At 31.5% G+C, this 20,857-nt stretch overlaps 1 protein-coding gene across 3 annotated transcripts; it reads left to right on the plus strand.

The window, feature by feature from the left end:
- The first annotated feature begins 1,669 nt into the window (after window positions 1–1,669).
- On the plus strand, window positions 1,670–7,684 carry LOC145973877 (ankyrin repeat and SOCS box protein 16). Of its 3 annotated transcripts, XM_083103507.1 has the most exons (7): window positions 2,833–2,972; window positions 3,435–3,487; window positions 3,990–4,085; window positions 4,269–4,612; window positions 5,116–5,356; window positions 5,449–5,692; window positions 5,928–7,684. In XM_083103507.1, the coding sequence occupies exons 1-7, from the start codon at window positions 2,951–2,953 to the stop codon at window positions 6,479–6,481; spliced, it is 1,554 nt and encodes a 517-aa protein (XP_082959633.1). In that variant the 5' UTR covers window positions 2,833–2,950; the 3' UTR covers window positions 6,482–7,684. The 3 variants fall into 3 exon arrangements, with proteins under 3 accessions (XP_082959635.1, XP_082959633.1, XP_082959634.1); XM_083103508.1 differs by lacking the exon at window positions 3,990–4,085; XM_083103509.1 differs by lacking the exons at window positions 2,833–2,972; window positions 3,435–3,487; window positions 3,990–4,085 and adding an exon at window positions 1,670–1,850.
- The last annotated feature ends 13,173 nt before the right edge of the window (window positions 7,685–20,857 follow it).

Consider the following 20,857-nt stretch of genomic DNA (forward strand, 5'->3'; position numbering starts at 1 on the left):
CCCCCTCATCCTATATTTTGACGATCTTTTGATTTTGACCTTAATCTTCACGAGATATCCGAAGAATTTCATTACATGACTTTCTCGAAAAAAAAAAAAAGCTATGAGGGACTCTATTTCGAAACTGCGCATTTGTCGGCATTCATCAAGTATTGTTGTTTAATTTACGTAATTTACTGTAAGCTGTATTTTAAGAAATAAGAAAAAAATGCTTATAATTTTAAGATCGTGTAACATGTGTTAGTGAAAGCATGCTAAGTAGAGAGATAGGACAATGCTATAACAATAATTATAATTATAATTGATTATGAGTATAAGACGCATTTAATAAGTGCAAAGTATTTCCTAATAAAAGTACTGCTAAAAAAAATTGTTTGCCATTTTCTTTTATTAACTAGCAGTTTTTTTATTTACTAGCAGTTTTTTTTATTTACTAGCAGTTTTTTTATTTATGTGCATCTGTTTATAAAAAAGAAAAGGATTCTCTAAAGCGAGATTGTACGAGTGCCGAATTTTCTTCGTATTTTCTAAGGGATTCTAAAAACAAACCGTTTTTTAAAGTAATTTCAAGTGAGATTTATCCTAGAAAAAATTCCCCCTTGTCCTCCATCTCGTTGAATTTAATGTCGCCGCTCCGCGAATGCTTTTGACAGAATTTGCGCGGTACAACAAAGTGTCGAGGAAATTCAGTTTAATTTCGGATCATAGGATCAGTGAACTTTCCAAAAGACGTAGTTGTAGACAATGGGAGTGAGACAGTTGTCGTTCTGATATTATCCGGTGGAGAGGGTGGACATTTCTTTGTGTGCTGGCATGAAATACATTGCCACATGTCACAGATATGTACATGTATAGCATTGTAAATAATTATTATTACAGCCATAAACTTTTGACGCACAAATGTGACTCAGAAAACTTTAATAAGTCAAGTTCTATCATTTCGGAACTTTGACGCTTATCACTTATAATTAATTAATAAATATTCATGCAGAGTAGAAAAATCTGCGTCTCGGAAATTATTTCCGTCGAAGTGGAAATAGAAATTTTAAACATTTTGTTGTCGTTAAAATATTATTTACCCATTGTTTCTGTAAACAAGTTCTTCAAATGACACCAATTATACCCCACGTCTTAAAATCAATTTTAATTTTATTGATAGATATTAATAATTTCGCGAAATAAGATATATACGATATTTTTCACATGTATGTAATAAGCCATTTTTGGAATCGTAAACCTTATGCACATTCTCAAACTTGTTCAAAAACTATTCTGCGATTTGCGTATCACCGCAATTTCGTCAAATGCGCTTTTATTTCGACTCTCCATCGTTATACACGTCAAAACAAATTACTAATAATTTTCAAAACAAGCGCACATGAGAAGAGCGAATCGTCATGTGGGATGAAGACGATGACGTTTGTCGAGAAATTGACAGGTGAGAAAAGAAGAGAGCTTTTGCGCGCTAAAAGACAAAAATTGCGTAGCAGACAGAGAACACGCACACGTGCGCAAACTCCCGCGCCATCCCTTTGTGTTATTTTCGGGTGGCGAATCGCGCCGTTTCATCAGAAGCTTTAAATAGGACCAGATTGCCCGACGGAGAAGGCAGTTTTCGTGACATCGTCGTTTCTTCATGTTGGAACACCGTACTATCTTCAACGTGAGTAAACAATAAGCGCGGAAATGTCAAGCTCGCACACGATGCGGATGTGCGATCCTCGACGCCGGTCTTTCGTCGATCGTACAATCCGAAAATTAAAGCATTAGTGGTCGTCTAGAGGATATTCTCTCAAGATAAATTTCCTTGACATGGTGCGAGAACTTCCTGATTGATGCAAAGTCGAAAGGTAAAGTTGAGAATTTAAGTCTGAGAAGTTATTTTTGATTGAGATATTTCTCTTGACTCTATCGTACTATAATTCCTATCTGAATCTTCTGAAAGTTCATATCAGTGATAATCCTAATAATTATTTAAAATAACTGAATATTACTAATAATATAAGTATTTTATATATTAATGTATAAATTCATATATTAATATTTTGTTTGCAATTTTATGACAAATCTCAATCATCTCGCGATATGTGTTACAACCATAGTATCTGGGAACGTATATTACTTTTATTTTGATATTCATGAAAAGTATAATATTGAATCGAATTGCGAGATATTATCAAGATTTTGCATCAATCTAGAAGTTAAATATTTACAATAGTCAGATATATGCGGCGAAAATTGGCAGTGAATATCGACTCTTTTGCGCCGTTACACCGGCTGCGCGGATTCGATCGATCTTGATCTTGCGAGCAATCTAAGAATATGCCAAGTGATACATGGGGGATTTTTAATTATTTTTGCTATTAATAATTCAAAATGGAACCACAGAGAGAATTTCCTTAATCAAATTTAGCTTTTTAATTTAGCAATTTCATTGAAAGAAATCAGAAAATCTGATGAATATAAGGTTGTCAAAAATAAAACCATGCATACCCACTTTGTTAAGAATTTGATAAATTTTAAGACTACATTTAGATAGATTTTCTCAAAAAATAATTCAAAACGTCATTACATTTTTTTGGGAAATTTGCGTCTAATAAAGAAGGGCTTTGGAAGATAGGTCTGGAGAGAACTTGCGTATCATTCATTCAAGCAAAAAAGATCTCATTTTACAAAAAAATCACATTGCTTTCGCGAAGACGCAGACTGCGTGATTCTCGACGACGCGCCACAAGACTTCCGGCATCATCGCCAAAATTGCGCCGTCTTCTTGGCAGAGTTTCTGGTGCTCGTGACGCGCGTCAGTGAAGTTCTCGATGCGAGAGCAGCCTGATTGCATTAACTCACCTATCGTCAGCCAAATCGTAAACGGCACGTTGCGGGATCATCGTTGGAGGAAAATCTTTGCAAAGATTGACTGCAAAGATTTAACTATAATACATTATCAATCATGTCCGGGATCGGGAATCGAGGTCTTTTCTATTACACCTGCATTGTACAAATATTTTTATTCTCATTATGTAGAATTTATACAACATCAATTGATATCAATTATATTTATTTGAATTTTTTTGTATCGTAATTTTTTTATTTATAATAATTTATATTTTTATACGTGCAATTTTGTTTTAATCTCTTTATATTTTTATTCATTATTTATTATATAAAAATTTTTTTATTTGTGCAATTATCGTAAGTGCAGGATTATAATAGAAAAGACTGTGAAATTCTTATGCACGATGTTTCAGAAAAGAATGCAACATGTACATATTCTTATTAACAATATAATTTATTACATCTCTTTTTTTAATTAATTGTCAGAGCGTAACATCTTGCAATTATGCATTATAATTTTTCGAATGTTGTAATACTGTGAGGGAGTTACACTGTAATCTATCAGTTCTTATTAATCTTCCTATCTTCTTACATTACAGATTTATCGGATTTCCGTGCTCGTCGTATAAGGCAAATCAGACTCGATATTAAAGTGCGTATTAATGTGTAATAAAAGCACATCAAAGTAATGCATGTCGCATGTCGGTTCTCTCGTCTTTGTAAAAGATTTTTCTCAAGCGACTATCCCAAGATCACACAGAATCTGTATGAATTTAATAACAAGATTTAATTTAAATATTTTACTCGATCTTGTGTATGTATTGTATTATATTTTACCAATCAATGTATTGTTCGACTAATAAAAACAAATCTCATCTGATGAGAGATAATATTTTATATCTATAACAATTTTATAAAATTTTAATTTAAAGAAATTATTTAATTATTAAATTATTTAATTTAATTATTTAATTATTTTATTTAATTTAAAGAAATTATCTGCAAGCAACAAATTTATTAGACATGTCATGTCCAGTCACAAAAATAAATAATTATAAAATTATTGAATAAATTAATTCAAACTCGGTTAATTTTAATATAACTTTTGATATATATAATTATTTTATTCATCCAAAAAAAATATTTTTATTCAGTCCTACAAGATTTCTTTGCAAGTTGGCACGCTTTCCTGGGAAGCTTTTCAGTTTCTTCTTCTGGAAAAAACTCATCTCAACTTTCTACAAACGAAGGTGAAATAATAAAATAGGCGAACAGTCTCGTTGAACGTTGACAAGTTACATATCGAAAAGTCGTCTCATAAGTCCTCAGCGATTTCTGCCAATACGCGAGATGATACACGATCATTATGTAATCTTTCTCTTTCTCTCTTCACTTTTCTATCTCTATACATCTCTATGTGTTACGCCATGCAGATGCCGATCGAGTGCATCGCCAACCCGTTACAGCGGGAGCTGGCCGACTCGATAATACGGTTGCAGCCGCTCGACGAGATCCGCATCCTCCTCGCTTGCGGTGCCAAGCCGAACGAGCCGGTCACCCAGGGTCTCAGACCCCTACACTACGCCGTCTGGCAACGCTACACCGAGGCCGCCCAGCTGCTCCTGGTGCGCGGCGCCGACATCGATGCTACCGACGAGTGCGGTTACTCGGCCCTGCACCTCGCTGCCGAGCACGGCTACCTGGATCTGGTGAAACTACTGCTCAAATATGGCGCCAAGGTGGATCACCGGCAAGACACCGGGGAACTCTTCCCCAGGTTCGTTGCGGGCGTTTCAGCTTGGTCAATATCCAATACTTTAGAAAAAATATAAGAAAATTAATTGAGAGAATTAATTTAATTATAAAATAGAATATTGAATAGAATAAGGAAGGATTAATTATTATTTATTTCTTAATGCGCACCTTTTGGCTTTGAATGACATCTAATTTTATATTTGTAATTTTTATATAGTGTAAACGAACTTTTCTTAGATATCTAAACTAAAATATCTAACGATATCTAGAATGAAATAGAGAATAGAAATCTTGAAATAGATTAAAATGCAACAATAATATTGAACTTAACATTATTTAAAATTATAAATATATATAAAAATAAAAATAACATAGTATACATTAAAATTTAAATAAATAAAAGTAATATGAAATATGTATAAAAATAAAAATTAAGATAAAAAAGAATTAATTAATATTATTAGCATTTTTTATTTAAAGTGTTCTCATTCGTCATTAATCGCGTACGTTGTTTTTGTCCTACAGAACCATGTTGTGTGACGAACCACTACGTCTGGCCCTACGGAACCGCCACGTTGAGATTGCGAAAATTCTTCTCGAGGCCGGCGCTAATCCGAACAAGAGGTACTTCTTCGGCTCCGAGATTAATCTAGTGTCACCGCTGGATCTAGAATGCATGGAGTTGCTGTTGGCCTTCGGTGCCCATCCGAACACGCGGGATCGCGCCGGGTTAACGCCTCTCATGAAGGCTGCCAGACTGCCACAGGTAATGTAATTGAATAAAAAATGATGCATTATTTTGCTCGAATTTCCCACAAACTTTTACACAAAACAAGTTGACGGTTGCAAATGTTGCAGGGCATAGCTTCGGTGCTTCTACTACTCAGCTACGGGGCGGACGTGAACGCAATGGCAGACTCCAGGCACGATTATCGTACGGTGTTGCATTATGCGATTCTCGGCGGTGACCCGGCGGTTATCAATCTGCTGCTAAAGCAGGGCGCCCGGCTGGATCTCGGACCAGACTATCAGAAACCGACGGCCCTGGACTTGGCCATACTCAAGGGAGACCCGTCAATCGTCGAGATGCTGCTCCAAGCAGGCGAGTTGCGATATCGTATACGATTGTCCCGCGATATCATGCTTCTGGCATACGGCCGAATCGCATGGCATTCGAAGGACGTCGCGTGCCGAATATCCGTGCGAGGATGTCTCAATCGCTATAATAAATTTGATCTAAAATTTTCTCAAATACTTTTTAATGTATAATTCAAGCTACAATAATTCTTCCTAGCTTGAATATATGTCTATAATTTAATCTGAAAAATTACATTCAGGTGCGGACGTGAACGCCACGTCGCCGATCATCGGTTCGCCGCTACACGTGGCATGCGCGGATAACATCCCGAATCGGCTGGAGATTCTGTGCATGCTGTTGGAACGCGGGGCCGATCCAAACCTGGTGATCCGTAGCGACGACGGCCCGGCGTTGCGTCCGGTGCTCGCCGAGTACGTCGCCTCGAACGAGAATCCGTCGGTGGAGGTGGTGGCATTGCTGCTTAAGTACGGCGCCCGAGTAGTGATCAAGACGCAGTTTCGCGACCCGCATGGTATTCTCAATTCGTTACAAAATACGGCCGACAAACCGCGGCTGTTGCGCGCGTTGCTGGAGGCGGCCGAGAGCTTCGATCCTTGCATGATACGACGGTCCAGCAGTTTGACAGATGCCCAGAAAGCCCTGGTAATGGAGGCGGCCAGGACCCCGTTACCGTTGACTCATCAGGCGAGACTGATAGTACGCAAACTTTGCGGCACTAGACTACCCAAGATCGTCAGGAAGCTGCAGCTACCGCAGTCGTTGCACCGTTATCTCCTTTACGATTTTTATTAGCAAAAGGATCGATCGAGAAGAGCGAAGAGATATTTGTCAGAGAGTTTCCTTAGATTTCCGGTAAATTTCAAAGATTATTTTTATATTCCATAAGTCTGGGATAGTGCTCGGCTGAAATTTTGAAATGCAAAATGACCTGAAGATATATATAAGTACACTTTAATATTATATGAATTACAGCAATTTCCAAAAAAACTGGGATTGACAAAATTTTTATTATAATGAATAATTATAGCTACTCGTACACATGTATACATTATTAATACGTGGAAAAATTGCTTCGATAGAGCAATTATGCAATCAATTAATTATATTTTTTGCATCTCAAAGCTTCCTCAAAGTTCAAAATTATAGACTTGATACAAAAGAAAGCTGAAAATATTGCTAGAATCAATATTCCTTGGTTTTATATTAAAATATGATGGTCAAAGATTGTTATTTAATTGCTTTTTGAGCTCATTGAAATCAAAAATGTAAAATAATTCGCGCTATCATGTGTCAATAGGTGCTTTCCATTTACATCAAAACTCAGATAAATCTCACTTCTGTCTTTCTTTAACAGGAATGTTGAAGAAAAACAGAAGTGAGATTTATCTGAGTTTTGATGTAAATGAAAAGCACCTTATGTCACTTTATTGAGTACAATAATGAAGCTATCGAGATATCATCCTTCTATTTCTATTTGTTAATATTCTATTTTTGCACAATGGATATAAAAGTGAGCAACGTGATATAATCTAGTTTATGGACTAGCAATATATACATATATATTTTACTTATACTTGTTGGTCATCAAATGTATGTTTTATACGCATGTATTTTCTCTTTACTTTTTTCCATACGTGAGAAAAAAACCGTGATAACAGTGATAAAAGATGCGCTCTCGTTATTTAAACGCGCGAATAAATATCACGACAGCTTGTTTATCCGAAACTTTATGTGCGTTTATTAAATTATATTAAATTTGGAAATATATTTTTCATTTTTCGAATTTTTCAATTTTTCAAATTTTATAAAGCGAAATTATCCGTCGCCATGTCTGTCGTTGATCGAATGACAAACATTCGCAAAGGATTCTTTCCGACACAATCAAACACATGGTGATTAACTTTTGTACCTTTGTTATATATAATTATATATATACGCTCAATATATATTATATATATATATGTACAGAAAATAAAGAAAAAATTTGAATTAGAATGCAACCTACCCGATTAACCTGTGCTTGATTAGAGAGCCATATACATACATACATGTATACATACGTGTATATGCGTGCTTGGCCGCGTGTGCGATTACGACGTGTAGAATGTTGGCTGCTGGTGGGAGCAGCAATGATCTATACACTAATCATTATCCTCGAAATAACAGCCTCAATACCGTGACTTACGTCAAACTTTTGGCAATCATCTTATTCATATGAGGAAATTCGTAATTTCTTACATCTTATATTTGCTATGAGCGAGTATGTGTGTCATTTATTTGATATATATGGTGTCAGGGCAATCTCTCCCCAAAAAGAGCTCTTGTAGCTTACCTTGAGAGCTTTTCAAAACACTATAATAAAGTATTTTTTCATCGAGTACTTTTCGAGTTATGAGGCTTGAAATAATTTCTTAATTTTTACATAAATCATAAAATATCTAGTAAAATATTCATTTTTCGATTATCTTACCATAATACTTTTATGTACAAAATAATGAGAGGAATCAATTGGTGTAAAGAAAACACATAATTGTTTCGAAAAAAAATATGTAATTGTTAATTGCAAATTACATATTTTTTCTTCGAAACAATTATGTGTTTTCTTTACACCAATTGATTCCTCTCATTATTTTGTATATAAAAGTATTAAGGTAAGATAATCGAAAAATGAATATTTTACTAGATATTTTATGGTTTATGTAAAATTAAGAGATTATTTCAAGCCTCATAACTCGAAAAGTACTCGATGAAAAAATACTTTATTATAGTGTTTTGAGAAGCTCTCGAGGTAAACTGCAAGAGCTTTTTTGGGGAAGAGATTGCCCTGTATATATTTTTTTTAAATGAAAGATAAAGAGAAAAGAGACAAATAAATTTTGCTTTGTACTTTGAAAATACAGCACGCGTATATCTGCATATCTTGGATTCTCACGAAACCGTGGAAATTCCATGGCGATCTTCCAAGCACGGTTCGAAATATTCACGAGAAACGGATTGTCTCCATCGATTTCGTTTTGTCGATGCGAATATTTTATGCTTATTCACGACTACGGATATTTCAAGTTTAGATACGTAAATAGAAAAACAGGCAAAGGTCAAGATCCGCAGCGCGCGTTTGCGTGTCCAATTATAATTTGCAAATTTAGCGAAACGAATAGATGCGTAGAACGGTAAGCGCAAATATAGAAGAATGCGCATTTTCGAAGAGAAATTTAAATTGTACTTTCGGATTCTCAAAGGTAAAGGTATATAAAGAAAAATGCGCTAAAAATATTACGCATGACAAAAATTATCTCGCATATGTCAACTTTCTTCAATTTTTTTCGAACGAACATTCTTCCATATTTTAGATTAGAATATCATCTTTAAAAACTGTCTGATTATATTAAAAGAATTTCATTCATAGTTTCATTCATATGAGCCAGTGTTGGGCATTTATCATCCCGTAAACTATCATAATCTACATCTTTGCATGAACAATGTAAACATTGTATGTCATCTGTGTCAACAATGAATAATTGATGAAATATGACTTGTCAGAGAGCGTTTATATTGTACATGATTTAAATATGACGCTACAATTTTAATATTTTATGATGCCAAGTCAAAGAATTTATCAAATTGAATTCATCAAATTGAATTTTTATATTGATTAAAAAGGAAAATTAATATTATATATTATATTATATATGATAATATTTTATTATAATAATATTTAATAATTTTAATTCATAATTTATTTCATAAATTCATTTCATAAATTAATTTTCATTTATTTCATAAATAATTTTAATATAATAATTTTATTACAATAAATTTTATTATAATAATACTATTTTATAATGTAATTATTGTTTTGTTTGCATTGAATTTATAATAATTTACATGTTTACGTGAAAAAAGTCCGACGTAGAAACATCATGTAGATATATGTAAACAATTCACGTAAACGAAATTTTGAAGTCTCAAGCCCCTTGCACAATGCTAGGCAACAGGCAATAGAAATAAGGAATAGAAACTATTCACCAATAAATACGCGGAACAGAAAACATTCGCCAATAGGAGCAGAGAATAGATACTATTTCTGTTCTTATTGCCTGTTGCCTAGCATTGTGCAAGGGGCTTAAATCGATACTACCCTATAATATGATATAAACATGATAAATGGTATATTCATATATGTATACACAAGATGAAAAAATAGCATTTTAACTATAGTGTCGATAATATTGGCCCGTGATTGTATCGACCGAGTCATCCTGTCGAGGGTGCGTTCAAAAATTTTACTCGTACGACAGAGTAGAATTGAATTAACCAATCAGAACAAGGAAATTTTTTGTTTCTTGTATCCCGATTGGTCCATTCAATGTTACCAGAGAGAAGACTGAGAGATGTCATGGCCTGCTTTTAGATGATCCCTGAAAGCGATACTCCCTCTATGGACATTGAAAACGTGGACATGAACTACAAAGCCAATGTCCATGAATGTTCTCAGAGGGTAATATATAATGTGCACAATTTCTGGTTTCGTTCCGTGCTATGTGCACGAAATGCCGGTAGCACCAGAGTATAACAAGACACTTATGTATATAAATTGATAGTAAATAAATTATTCAATAGCGAAAGATACTGTAATCTTCTAATGTAATGTTCAAAGATGAAATAAATATTTTTCTATATTCATTGCCATATTTATATATTTTTATTTACAAAACACAAAATGCCTGCTGTGGAATAAAAACATTTTTAAATTAAGATTTCTATAAATCTTAATTAGCAGTAAACTGATCTTTGATATTTATTAATCATTTTTTTAATTATTTAAAAATTTAATTATTAATACATGTATAGAATTTGTCAAATTAATCACTGATTCTTTTAAAGTTTTTATAATTAAGATTCGAAAAATATAGATGTTGTAAAATATTTTAAATGTCTCTTCCTTTATATAAAATATAAAGAATTCATATGTTCCATTTTAATACAGCCAACATTATTTATATATTTTTATTATAATTTTTATACCAGCATAATATTTTTATGCTTAATACTTTATATAATACAATGTACTAAATTATAAAATTAATATAATTACAAAATAGTATTACTATTAATAAATAGGTTGTATTCATACTGTCTTTTAGTTTCTAATCATTTCCAATCACTATACATTTCTATCCAATATATTCTCTTCTTCGAGTTCTTGGATCATTATGGTTTATTGTATTCCTTTGTGTTAAAATCATAAGGATTACCATCATTTGTCATGCTCATTCCTTCCTATGGAGTCCATCGAAATATTTTCTATGGACATTTGTTCTCTCGGGTATAGATATTCAAATCACTCAGAGAGAGAGAGAGAGAGAGAGAGAGAGAGAGAGAGAGAGAGAGAGAGAGAGAGAGAGAGAGAGAGGAGGAGGAGGAGAGAGGGTTTGAGATATTCAAATCACTGTAGTTGCCTTTTTTCTATTTTCTCAATTACTGTCTCTTTTTCTTTCATTTTATTCAAAAATATTAATATAATTAAAAATAATATATATATATATATATATATATATATATATAATTTTGATATCTCTGACTCTTTCCCTTCGACCTGTCCGGCATGAGTAACCCTAACTACGGCCGGCACTCATAATTCACTCTTATATTTAAGATCGTCTTAAGTAAGTTGGAAAATACAACTATTTTACTAACTGAACGGAATCTCAAGACGCGATCTAAGATCATACTTAAGATTATTTTAAATATAAAAATAGTCTACATGAATATCAGCGTACGTTACTGCCGGCATAGCTCTTAAGTTCATTAGAGTATTCAAACCTCCTCATCCAGCAAATGCCTCCGTTAAGGTGGAGATACGAGGAGGAAAAAATTTCTTTTAAATTTTATTTTTATTTTCTTTCAATACAGGGTTTAATACAAAAGTGAATGTAAAATATAATTTGAAACTTAATACAAAATAATTTTTATTTATTACATGGAATAATTTATTATGCGAAAATGTCCAAAATATACGTATAATATGAAATTTACTAAAAATTTTTATATAGTCCAGACAAGCCTGATTAGCGATGATTAATTACGCAACATTTATCATTAATAATCGATATGCGATAATAGAATTTAATAAGTTTTATGTAACGTAAATATATATAATCGTGATTAAGAGTCATTAATAAAATTATTGATCATTTCTTCGATTGTAGAAGAAAGTATTTGCATTACTGGCGCATTTTGTGTAGAATATCAAAGGAAATATTCAAAATAAAATAAGCTTCGATGTAAATCAACAATTAAATTACAAAATAAATCGCGATTTAAAAAATTCGCAAGAAAACGCGAATAAATAAATCGATAATAATCGGAATATTCGATTACGAGAAATATACGTATAATTTTTGTAATATGATAATCGAAACCATCAATAGATACGCGCGCGACATAATTATTATCATACAAATGATGATACACGAAGATATTTTGATAAACATTTGTGGTCCGTATTGTTTATGAACATAAAATTCACTGTCCAATTTATTTGTGATTAATACGCGATTTTATACGAATTTCGCAATTGAGAATAAAATACATCCTATCTCGCGCATGATTAGCTAAATAAGATAAAATGAGCTTTAAAATATAATTAAAAAATCGCGTTATATAGAGCCACGTTTAATAGAGAATTGAATGATTTTATCAAGGTCCCTCTAATAATCGATGTAATAATAGAATTTAATAAGATTTATCTAGTGTAAACAATCGCAATTAAAACAGTCATTAATAAAGTTATCGACCGTTTTTTAATTATAGAAAAAAATATTTATATTAGTGCATTTTACGCGGATTATTAAAGACAATTCAAAGACGTGGAAAGATAGACAAAGCTTCGATGTATAAGTCAACGATTAAATTATAAAATAATATTAAATTATAAAATAAATCGCGATTTAAAATTCCCGAGAAAACGCGACGAATAAATAAATCGATAATATTCAGAATATCCGATTGCGATATGTGTGTGTATATCTTTTATAATATAATAATCGAAACGCCCTCAATTACATTAGATATATATAATAGACATTATTATATTGCGCGCGATATAATTATTATCACATAAATGCGAAGATATTTTGATAGACAATTTGATGTCTGTAATGTTTACGAATATAGTACTCACTGTCCGAGTCATTTGCGAATCTTTATAAGAGAAATCGCGATTTGAATTCACGCGAAAACGCGACGAATAAATAAGTCGATAATATGTGGAATATTTGATCGCGATATATATAATTTTTATAATATAATAATCCTAGCTCTCAATAGACACGAGCGCGATATAATTATTATCACGTAAATATAGAAAATCAAAGATATTTCGACAAACATTTGAGGTCTGTAATGTTTGCGAATATACAATTCACCGACCGATTTATTTCCTAATTTTTATAAGATAAATCGCGATTTAAAATTCGCGATAAAACGCGACGAATAAATAAATCGATAATATTCAAAATATTCGATTGCGCATAATTTTTATAATATAATAATCGAAGCCATCAGATACGCGAGTGACATATCGATAAAAATATCCGATAAAAAGAGGAGCGATTTTAAAAATAGAGAACGATTAACATCTTGTTTCTACATCAAATTTCGCAAGATCAATCTGCGAAGAAAAGTTAAGTGATCCATTGAACGTCGGGAACTTCACTGTAGAAGGGAACGAATCCTGGATCTTCCAGACTATTCCCGATAGCAATGATTTCAGTAATATATCAATGACGAAACAATTATCCCTCGTCATTGTCTTCAATTCACGAAATTGATATGCACGTCAGAAAACATGTTCTTTCATTATTAAGAAATATATTTCTTCATTGAAAATTAAATGGATATAACGATTTTTTTATAAAAATGTGATTACGAACGATTATATTTATAAATAATAAAATACATGCATCATTGGAGTTTGTGTTAAATGTGCGAACACAATAATTTGGGGTACCGTTCGCGCGTGCGAGACGAATCGAACCCGATATCAGCAAGATTTAAAAAATTTCAATTCGAATAGTGTGCAAAATAAAATAAATCAAATAATTTTAAATAATTAATTCTAGATTAATTCTCTAGATTCTTATTCTTATAACGTTTAAACTAATATTTTTTTTTTCTTTTAATCAATATCTTACTGATATAGAGGTACCCATTCGATTTGTCTCGAAATTTTTAAGTATCCGCACATTTTATGTAACATTCATGTATAATTTCGCGTATATATAATATATAACATTAATAAAAATTATAAAAATATTTTGGATACGTGAATTTGTGCATGTATTTTATTATACATATGTATAAAATCGTATACATATATCTAAAAACTAATATTTTAAAATGGTGATGGATGTCCAATACCTGCAAATAGTTTCTTAAAAGAAACTAAAAATTAATGTTAATATCCCCAGTACCTAGAAATAATTTTTCAAAAGAGAGACAAATTATATTAATTAAAAATATATTCGTTCGTAATCATTTTTATTAAAAAATTAATAAAAATTAATCACAATATGAAATTATTTGAAAAATAAAAATTTATACACAACGCTATATCCATATTTAATCTACTATTAAATCTTTCTGGCATTAGACAATAATACTTAATAATGATAGAACATTTTTAACGAAGAAAAGAAAAGATACATTTCTCTCATCTAAATATATATTATTTAAATTAATTCGACTTTAAAGAAGTATATGGCGTTCGTCGTTGAATTACCATCAAAATCATTGCTTTCGGAAATTGCCAGGAAAACCTGGGATTAGTTCCTTCAATCTTACAATAAAAATTCCCAATTTTCAACAGGGCACCGAACTAGACGTCGCGAATGGATCTCACAAGAACCGGTGAGAAATAATTCTCCATGATGAAAATCGTTTCGACTCATCGGCGGTACGAGCCACGCAACTTTCATTAACGTTTATTTAACGGAAGGAACAATGATAACTCTTTTATTAAAACGACAATCTCGTCTAACAATAAGAACGCGAAAAGAACGTGGGAAAAACACGGTGATTTCGCAACCATAATTTATTAATTTATTTATGAATATTTTTCGATACAAAATTCGTAAATACAAATATAACTGAAAAAACAAATTATTAAATTCGTAATAATTAACTCGCGATTCTATAATATCGAAGGTGATCGTTAAATTTTGTAAAGTTAATATTTAATCATTGACTTATCACATCGAATCTTCACTCTATTATTCGATATTTCTTTATATTTAATTAGCAATATTTAGGAATATTATCTGACGAGAGGGACAGCGATAAAATTCTTTTGTTAAAATGATAATTTTGTATAAGGACGCGAAGAGAACGCGGAAAGAACACGATATTTTCGCAATCATAATTTAATAATTTATTTTAAGAATATTCAGTTCCGCGCGATATGGAATTCATAAATAAATAAAGCTAACGGAAAGCATATCATTAAATTTATAATAATTGACTCGCGATTCTGTAACGAAGGCGTCCGTCAAATTTTATAATGCTTATATTTAATCATTAATTTAGCATCGAATTTTTACATTTTATATAAAAATTTTCCGATTTTATTAATGACTCTTTGATATGAAAATACAAACAGTTACTCTTTTATGAATATTTCAAAAATATATACTATAGAAACAAATACTTTAATTTAATGAATTACTATTATGTTAATTACTATTATGTAATCATTATACGTATACTTTCGATAATTTTTCGTGTAATTTACATAAAAATTTACAATCGTATATATAAATACAATTTCAAATAATATACTTATAGTCATAATTGTAGTGTATTTTACAATTAAAATATCAATATTAGTTATAATTAAAATACAATTATAACTATTTACAATTTACAAATTTATGATGCTATCAATGTTAAATAATAATATTCAATTTATTCATATATTTAATAACATCAATAATTTGATATTGATAGCATTAACATTTGAATTTAATATTTAACTTGATACACATATATTTTTAAGTTTTAAAATAAAATATAGCATGTTAAGATATTTCTTAAACGTTAATAATAATGCAATTTCTTTAATATTCCTGAAGATAATTTTGATAATTTAAATTTCATTTTTAAAACATTTTTATTTTAAAACATGTTGTATTTATTTTTACAATATTTTTAAAAATAAATTCAATTTAATTAAAATAAATTTAATTTACCCCTAAGATTATTGGAATATTAAAAGAAAGAATGAATCTTACCTAATAGCCCTAACAACCCTAATATTAAAAGAAGAATTTTAATGATCTTACTTAATATAGCCCTAACAATCCTACTTCCTGATTAACTAAAATTATTCGAGATTTGTGGAACCTATTTCTAATCATCATCTAACCTAACCATGTATATTTTAATCACGTGCCCTAATTACATGCCCTAATCGCGTGCCCTAACCGCGTACCCTAACCGCGTACCCTAACTGCGTCCTCTTCAGGCCAGTTGAACCTACCTTTCGTTGATCCTGGCCATTTTCTTTCTCGATCTCTAATCAGAGATCGAAAAAGGAGATAAACACTCCTTTTTTTGCCGGATAATTACCGGCAAATGAGCGTGAAATATTTACGCTCATTTAGTAACGATCGTTCCATTTTACGATCGTTCGTTAAATATTTGAATATAACTCTATTTTAACTGAAATAAAGCCAAATTATTACAAATTTCCATATATTTTATATTTTGTAATAAAATATAAAATTAATTTGTGTATAATTTTTATCATATTACAAATTATTTAATTAATTAATCATTTGACTTTATATTAAGTTAAAGTAAAGTTTAAAAACAATATCTACAAACAAATTCTACGATGGATGAGCTATAAGGAATTAGAAGATAAGTGCGCGTTATAAGAATAAATTAGCATAAGCAATTGATAAAATTGATAAAATTGTTAATGCATGTTCTTTATTTAATAAATTAGACAAAATCTTTTTAAAAAAATCTTTTCTTGATTTCTTCTTTTTTTAATTAATATTTCAATATATTTTTGTAATAGATGCAAAGTTTCGAAAGAATTTATTAAAATTTATTTAATTTAATCCAACCTAGCTCATTCATTTTAAGACAACGGATTTATCTATATCTACATATATATATAATCTACATCTACATCTACATCTACATCTGCAATCTCTACGAATCCGTTACCTTAAAGTTAAATAAAAGTTTTTCTCACTCACCGACACTGATGCGCAACAGCGGAGTTGTTGTTATCGAAGCTAGTTGTCTGTAACATACAAATATAAAATTCATTTATAATAATGCTCACAAAATGCAATCAATATTTAAAAAAATTTTTATCGCGCGGAATTTTATATCCGATGTGTAAAATAACAAGCAGAAAAACACGTATGGAAAAATTTTATAAATTTTTGAAACTGTTTTTTAAATAGAAAATTTTATATGACTTATAAAAATCTTTCTCTTTAATTCATTTAAATAATAAGATCGAATTATTGTTTGTTTATAACAAGTTAACGATTTATAACAATTAATATATATATAATAATATTCACCATCAGGTTGTTCCGCCGGTGCAGGATGCCTCTCCTAGGCCTGCTCCTCCTCTCAGATCATCAGGGTTGTTGCATCGATCTATAACATACAAAAGAAGATCCTAATGTAGCAGCGCTCAAAATAATTAATATTTCAAAAAATATTGTATACATTGAATTTTATATTCGATGCATATAATAATAGCAGATTAATAAAATAATTCTATAAATTTTAAAAAACATTACTAATAATTCTCTTATAACTTTATAAAAGCTTACATCTTTATAAGATTATAGCTTTAATTTAAAAATCTTTTTCTTTAATTCTCTCTTATTTAAATATAAATAAAAAAATATAAATAAAAACATCAAATTAATTGTTGCGATTAATTGTTTAATTTAAATTATAATAAATATATTTAATATTTAATATATAATGCAATTACAAATTACAAATAAATAAATTGCTTACCAGAAGGTTGCTCTGCCGGAGCCTGATGCCTCTTCTAGGCCTCCTCCTCCTCTCAGTCTTATTGTTAGACGCGCGATACTTAACGGCACTCCCGCACTCACGAGCGATATTTTTATCGCTATTTTCGCACTTTTACGCGCGATACTGAGCGGTTTCCGCACTATTTCAGTACGATAAAAAATTTTCTATTTGGTCGCGCGATGTATATACTTAATATGTATATACTTTGAACGGCACTCCCGGTTTCGGTGCGAGCGAAAATCTCATTTCATTTACGAGAATCAGTTTCGAGTCAATAGGTCGGGAATGCAACGATACAACGAGCAAGGACTAAGCCCAAACCGGAAAGAAGACGAAACGATTGACGGAAATAGAGGAAAATGAAGTTCACCAATTCTTTTTCGCGCATAATTATCCTATCTCGTATCGAACCTGGACCCGCTAAGCACGATTTCAGGTGCTCCGCCCGGATATATTATGCCTCCCGCGGTTGCTATATGCTACACCAGGCTAGTAGACGGCAAAAGAAGAAGATACCCACATTTTTTAAATGCTAACATTCAGCAATTTAGAAAATGGGGAGGCAACCCCTTTTACCGAGCGAAAATCGTGCCTAGGGGAATCCACTCGACTCCTCGACAGGGTTAACACACGCAGTGCGTGTAGCTGTAGACGAGCAAAGAGAAGGGACCCATTGACGACCATTCCGAGCAATCGATCGAGTTCTAACTAATTTGGGCCGAATCACTTGACGAAGCACGAAGCGCGAGTGTACGTTGCAAAGCAACGTGTGCAAACTCGAACATCCCAGTTAATTGGCATCGGAAGTAGAGACTCGTGACAATAAATGAAATTGGGAATTTATATGAAAAAGTCCAAAAGTTCCGCGAAAACGCGACGACACGAGAATACTACAACGCAAAAATGCGGTAACGAAGCGCTTGCCGTCCGCGGCACGTTGATGGCACTGACGACGCGAAAGGGTACTTAGCTTCCCATTCAGGCACCTTAAGATTTATCATAAATAGAAAAATTTAAGATAAACCTCAAGGCACCATCCAAGTACTAAGCCCTCCCACCGCAACAAGGTGTACCCCATGGGAGGGTTATATTATATATAATTTTATATATAATATAATATATAATTAATTTTGTAATATACTATATAAATTTTAATTCGCAAATATAAACGATAAATAAAAATATAAAGGATAAGAGAACATCTATTATATAAAGTAATGTTCAAAATAATTGATTTAGAAACTAATTATTGCGCGCAATTAATTTTTACATTTTCACTTTTAAATAGATGTATTTTAATATTATAAATTGCGTAATTACAAAATAATTTATATTTCTTAAATATAAACTTTTAAAAATATGATAAATAAAAAATTTCTATTTTTTAATATATGAAGTATTTAAATAAATATATTAATATGAAATATTTTGTAAAATATAAGAAGTATCTGAAAATATTAATTAATAAACATTCTACAAATGTTTTAATTATTTTAAAATAAAATGAAATATTTTTTATAAGTATATGTATTATATATGTTGCACAATTTAAAATCACTTTTGAATCACAATCAAAGAAATAAAACGAGAAATATGCATATTTTGAATATATTGTTACGTCCGCGGCGGCGACTTCGAGATATCGAAGCGCGTTCAACACAATGGGGCACTCGCGGAATGCGTAAAATAACACTTTTAACGGAAATTAAGAACTTTAATTAGAAACACAGAATACACAAACAACAAATAATAACAGGGGAAATCTCGCGATAACAATCCGTAATGTAAAACGCGTCCGGATAGCTTGACAGCTATTCTTCGACTCAGCTGACCATCGTTGTTATACAACAATATATACTATTGATAAATAATTTATATATTATTAAGTTCGCGGAACGATATATATCGAACGCGCGCGACACAATCGATCGGCGCACGCTGACATTCGCGCAGTAAATAATAATGCGGTTTAAGGTATAAGAACTTTAATAAACCATGAGTGACATATAGGAATTCAGAATAATCGTAAAACGGATCACAGATAGACGCGCGTCCGCACAGCTTAACAGCTGGACTCAGACTCTCTGACAGTCGTTGTGTATAACAACATCTTGACAACGCGCGCGGAAATGATCTTTTTCCGTCGACGTACTTCCCGCCGAAAGAATTCAACAGGTGGCGAATACATCCAGAGGGATGGGACGCGGGGACGTAACAATATAATAAATAATGAATGTGATAAATAATTAAAATATTAATGACTTACATCATATCTTATTGATCCATCCATTTCCAAGACCTCCTTTTTTTCTTTTGTTTTCTTCACTTTTTCCTTGTGGCACTCCAATCCTCGTTGCACTCATTTAAATTCCTCGTTGCACTTACACTCATTCACAAAAAGTTCCTCGTTGTACTTGCAATTGTGTTTAGAGAAAGAATTTGATAATATATGGAACGTCTCACATCACTACTTCACTGCTCAAGAGCCACTGAGCGAATGATCGTAAGTCAGAAACATTATCGTGGTACTGTTTATATCGCCGAGGTTAACAATGTAAAGGAAGAATTTGATAATATATGAAACGTCACTACTTTATTGCTTAAGGTTGCTGTGCGAATGATCGTAAATCAAAACCTGTACCGCGATACTGTTTATATCGCCAAGGTTGACTATGTAAAGAAAGAATTTGATAATATATGAAACGTCACTACTTTATTGCTTAAGGTTACTGTGCGAATGATCGTAAATCAAAAACATTACCGCGATACTGTTTATATCGCCAAGATCGACTTATACTATGTTATTGTTATAATTCGTCGTTGAAATATTCTACGAGTGATTGCCGATTAAGAAAATTTAAAGTATTGGTCGAAATTTATTTAATTCTAATAAGTATCGTTAGGGAAATTATTATAATTATTATAAGCATCAATAATCGAAAGATCATAATAAAATTAATTTCTTTATTCCCTTTTATGTATTTTCAATTTTTATTCGCAGTAATTAATGATTGCGATTCGATAAAGATTTATCGTTGCGATACATTTTCATGACGTTTACCATAAGTTAATTTATTTTTAATTATTAATAAT

This window comes from Camponotus vicinus, unplaced genomic scaffold (assembly GCF_025532165.1).
Source record: "Camponotus vicinus isolate PSW18456_S1 unplaced genomic scaffold, iyCamVici1.0 SCAF_6, whole genome shotgun sequence".
NCBI lineage: Eukaryota > Metazoa > Arthropoda > Insecta > Hymenoptera > Formicidae > Camponotus > Camponotus vicinus.

What these genes read in the sequence shown, in the direction of transcription:
- LOC145973877 (XM_083103507.1), top strand. Translation starts at nt 2,951, where the DNA reads ATGTCCGGGATCGGGAATCGAG. An exon ending in AAATCAGACTCGATATTAAA is followed by an intron (nt 3,488 to 3,989) that starts GTGCGTATTAAT and finishes ATTTTTATTCAG; the next exon opens with TCCTACAAGATTTCTTTGCA. An exon ending in CGAGATGCTGCTCCAAGCAG is followed by an intron (nt 5,693 to 5,927) that starts GCGAGTTGCGAT and finishes AATTACATTCAG; the next exon opens with GTGCGGACGTGAACGCCACG.